Source organism: Parasteatoda tepidariorum, chromosome 6 (genome assembly GCF_982258835.1).
Source record: "Parasteatoda tepidariorum strain Cologne lab strain chromosome 6, Ptep-v5.0, whole genome shotgun sequence".
Classification (NCBI taxonomy): domain Eukaryota; kingdom Metazoa; phylum Arthropoda; class Arachnida; order Araneae; family Theridiidae; genus Parasteatoda; species Parasteatoda tepidariorum.
The window spans coordinates 14,082,527-14,087,563 of NC_141760.1; the positions used below are offsets into that span (position 1 = coordinate 14,082,527).

The window sequence follows — 5,037 nt, forward strand, 5'->3', positions numbered from 1 at the left end:
CCAACAGCAAATGAGTTATTTTCTGGAAGTAAAAGCTCGAGGACTGTGGTAGATAAAAGGTGTGTATTTTGCGACAAAAACCACGAGAGTAAAGATTGTTTTACGGCAGCCAAATTGGCTTACCATCAGAAGCAAGAACTAATTAAGAATAAGAAAGCTTGCTTTATATGTCTTAAGTTTGGACATAAAGCAAAATATTGCAAATCAAGTGTTAAATGTCTAATTTGTGCTAAGAGACATTGGTCGATCATGTGTGCAGAATTATCGCCAAACAAGCACGAAGTAAAAGATGAAAAAGTAATTGATTCGAGTGAATGCCAAAATGTAATACTTGCGAATTCTTGCTGTTCTGGAGAGATATTCCTTCAAACTTTAATGGTAAATATTGAGTGTAAAGAAGGGAAACGTGCTATAAGAGCATTAATTGACACTGGCTCTCAACGCTCATATATTCTGAAGAGCACTGTTGAGGAACTGAAATTTCGCCAAATTGATACTCAAACATTGATTCATAGCTTATTTGGAGGGTCAAAATCAAGCAGCGAAATTCATAATCTTTTTTCTATTAAAGTTACCGATTTGAAAAATAGTTACAGTTGTAATATGCATGTTTTGGATCAACATAAAATTTGCAGTTTTGTTCCACGACTTCATGATGGACCTTGGATACAGGAAATGGTACTGAAGGGCATCTCACTTAGTGATATTGGGAATCATCGACAGCCTATTGAGTTATTAATTGGAGCCGATGAAGCAGGAAAACTTTACACTGGGAAAGTGTGCAATTTGGCGTGTGGTTTAACTGCAGTAGAGACTTATTTAGGATGGGTCATTATGGGAAAAATGAAACCCTCAGTAATTGACGCCAATCTTCCGAATGTTTTGATTTCTCTATTAACTCAGACCACTGACATAGAAAACCTTTGGAAGCTTGAAGCAATAGGTATAACAGATGCATGTGAAATAAAAGATCAAAAGGAAATAGAGGACGCAGTCCAAGTGCACTTCGAAAGAACAGTTAAATTGAATTCTGAAGGACGGTATGAAATTTATTTGCCATGGATCAAAGAAGCGAACATCTTGCCTGACAATAGAAAAGTAGCCGAAAAAAGATTACTATCTGCTACAACAAAACCGAAGCTAATAAATTTTTCGACTACAATGCAATTTTTGAAAATTGGTGTAAGGAAGGTGTTATAGAAGAAGTCCCTGAACAACTTAAAGGCAATAGTGCACATTACCTTCCTCACCGAGCAGTTTTTAAAAACAGCTTGACAACTCCGGTGAGACCCGTTTTTGATGCATCTGCCAAGCAAAAAGGATCTTTTTCATTAAATGATTGCTTAGCCAAGGGGCCAAATTTGCTGGAACTGATACCCGTGATAATTCTAAAATTTAGAGAAAACAGCATTGGGGTAATTTCCGATATAAAAGGTGCCTTTCTTCAAATTTCAGTAAATGATAAAGATCGTGACTACTTACGTTTCTTGTGGTGGAAGGATGATAATAAAACAGAAATAAAACTTTTCAGACATTGTCGTGTTGTGTTCGGGGTAAACTGCAGTCCGTTTCTGCTTGGAGCAGTTATCAAATTTCATTTGAGACAGTTTGACTCTGAAATTGCCGAGAAGTTATTATATTCCTTTTATGTGGATAATTGTGTCACTTCTATGAATACTGAAGAGGAATTGCGGAACTTCATCAATAAATCGACCGAAATAATGGGCAAAGGAAAATTTGACTTAAGATGCTGGGAGCATACGAAAATACATAATGATGAAGATGAAGAAAAAGAGGAAGTAACTAAAGTACTTGGATTACTGTGGAACAAACGAGAAGATTCCTTGTTTTGTGATGTACCAAAAATGAAGATGAAAGATATGCCAATCACACGGCGTACAGTGTTATCTGTGGCTCAAAGAATATTTGATCCAATTGGATTTAGTTGTCCAGTCACATTGATACCAAAATTGATTCTTCAAAAAAGTTGCCAAGAAAAACTAAGTTGGGATACCGAATTAACAGAAGATTTGAAAAAGGAATTCTTAGTTTGGCTTGAGGATTTACCCTTATTATCATCAGTAAGAATTCCTCGCCAAGCAACAGCAGTTAATAGAATTTCGTGTAGTTTGCATGTTTTTGCTGACGCTTCAAAATATTCGTACGCAACTGCCATTTTTCTTAGAAATGAATCGCAAGATGAAATATAAGTGCAACTTTTACAGGCGAAGTCAAGAGTTTCTCCACTGCGAAAAATTACGATTCCAAGACTTGAATTATTAGCTTGTTATATTGGCGCTAAGTTATCTGAATTCGTCACGAAAAGTTTAACTCTGGAAATAAATGAAACATATTACTGGACGGATTCAACAACTGCCTTGTTCTGGATTAAGAAGAATGACCTACCCTGGGGAACATTCGTTTGTAAAAGAGTGAAGAAAATACGTGAATGTAGTGATCCCAAGGATTGGAGACATGTTCCTGGTATTAGTAATCCTGCTGACTTGCCATCTAGGGGATGCATTGTTTCAAAGCTTCTGGAAATTAAATGGTGGGAGGGCCCACTTTGGTTGTCCAAGTCTAAAGAAGAGTGGCCTAATTCAACCCCAATAGAAAATGAAGAGGAAATATACTTAGAGCAGAGAAAAACCGTTGTGGCAACTCTTGCCTGCGAGAACACTGGAAATTCATGGATGCTAGCATATTTTTCGAGTTACTTAAAAATTTTAAGAATGACGGCATGGATTCTAAAATTCCTCAAAAATGCTCAGAAAACAAGAACTGAACGAGAGATTGGCGAGCTGAAATTGTACGAATTGAATGAGGCTGAAAAAGTATTAATGAAGCAGATTCAGCAAAAGTCATTTAATGACGAAGATATCGCCAGGTTAAAATCTTTATGCGTCTTTAAAGACGAAGAAGGTATCTTAAGAGTAAGCACCAAGTTAACTGAAAGAAAAGACCTTGAAAGCTTTATCAGTCCTATACTGCTGCCAAGCACACATAAACTTGTTGAATTAATGATTTTTTACATGCACAAAAGTATGTGCCATGCGGGGATTCAGATATTGATGTCTAAATTAAGAGAACGATTCTGGATTATAAGATCTCGTAAGACGATTCGCAAAGTTTTAGCTCGTTGCGTGAGATGTAAAAGACACCAAACTACGAGGATCGAATGCAATCCAGGAGTGTTACCTGAAAACAGAGTCAAAGATGCATTGGTGTTTGAAATAACAGGAATAGATTTGGCGGGACCTTTGATGCTTAGAGAAAAATGCAAAGCATGGATAATTATATTTACATGCGCTGTCTACAGAGCCATCCATTTGGAATTGATAACTTCTCAATCAACACAAAGTTTTTTTCTTGGTTTACGACGATTTATAGCCAGACGAGGAGGACCGAAAGTTATTTATAGCGATAATGGCACCAATTTTACAGGAGCTAACAACCTATTTAAATCGTTAGATTGGAAAATGATTGAAATTGAAGCATCTGTGAATAGGATTCAATGGAACTTTAATCCTCCTGCTTCCCCATGGTGGGGAGGATTTGGGGAAAGAATGGTGCAGATGGTTAAAAAACTTCTTCGTAGGGTTTTAGGTCAATCAGCTTTAAATTATGAAGAAATGACGAGCGTCCTTTGTGATTGTGAGACAACAATAAATTCTAGACCTCTCACTTATGTCTCAGAACAAGGGGATGAACTCATTCCATTGACGCCAGCTATGTTCTTGAAAGAAATAGATGATGTCGGAGTGCCAGATTTAGATCAACTTGATCAAGTAAATTTGAATAAAAGATTAAGGTACCAGCAAAATTTGCGCAATGCTTTAAGAGAAAGATTTAGAAGTGAGTACCTTGGGCAATTATTACAACGACCATCAAAGAGTAAACCGATTGAACCTTTGAAAGTAGGAGATATTGTTTTAATCGAAACTGACGGTAAAAAAAGAGCTTTATGGCCAATGGCTAAAATAATAGATGTTTTTCTTGGTAAAGATGGGCAAGTACGAGTGGTTCGCCTTAAAACTTCATCCTGTGAACTCGTCAGACCTGCGCAGAAGATTTTCCCACTCGAAATTTCCTCACCCACTGAACCTAATCTAATGAATAATGACGCATGCAAGAATAAACCAGAGAAGGACTTGCAGGTAGTTGGAAAAACAGTAAGAACGAGAAGTGGAAGACTTATTAAAGTGCCAATTAAATTTTTGAGCTGAAAAACTTGGACTTTCGGAACAGTATTTTAACATTATAATTTTCATTCATTTTACTCATAGGAATATAATTAGTTTTGATTAGTAAAGTAAACCTCCAATCAAAACGGTGGGAGGATTGTTACGTTTTGAAATAAGAATTGGATAGATTTTGTATAATGGAGAGTTAGGTGAAAGCGTTTTTATTTGTCTCCAATAACTTTTGACTTATACAATGGAATTCGAGTTTATGTTTTAGAAATATGTTGCAATTTTGTATTTTCTTTTAAGAATTTTTTGTTTAATAAAATATAGGAGTGGAAGAAATAGGGTATATTTCTTGCCGTACTCAACATTGTGGTGCCCCGGGTGAGGATGAATAAATTAGAAATTTACTGGAATTAGAGTAAAATGAATGAAAAAGTAATTGATTCGAGTGAATGCCAAAATGTAATACTTGCGAATTCTTGGTGTTCTGGAGAGATATTCCTTCAAACTTTAATGGTAAATATTGAGTGTAAAGAAGGAAAACGTGCTATAAGAGCATTAATTGACACTGGCTCTCAACGCTCATATATTCTGAAGAGCACTGTTGAGGAACTGAAATTTTGCCAAATTGATACTCAAACATTGATTCATAGCTTGATTTTGACCCTCCAAATAAGCTATGAATCAATGTTTGAGTATCAATTTGGCGAAATTTCAGTTCCTCAACAGTGCTCTTCAGAATATATGAGCGTTGAGAGCCAGTGTCAATTAATGCTCTTATAGCACGTTTTCCTTCTTTACACTCAATATTTACCATTAAAGTTTGAAGGAATATCTCTCCAGAACA

General features: G+C 36.1%; 1 protein-coding gene across 1 annotated transcript; it reads left to right on the forward strand.

Annotated features, from left to right (window-relative positions):
* The first annotated feature begins 249 nt into the window (after positions 1–249).
* Positions 250–4,226, forward strand: LOC147807581 (uncharacterized). Its single transcript, XM_087166695.1, has 3 exons — positions 250–1,098; positions 1,188–2,081; positions 2,226–4,226. Exons 1-3 carry the CDS (start codon positions 250–252, stop codon positions 4,224–4,226), a joined length of 3,744 nt encoding a protein of 1,247 aa, XP_087022821.1.
* The last annotated feature ends 811 nt before the right edge of the window (positions 4,227–5,037 follow it).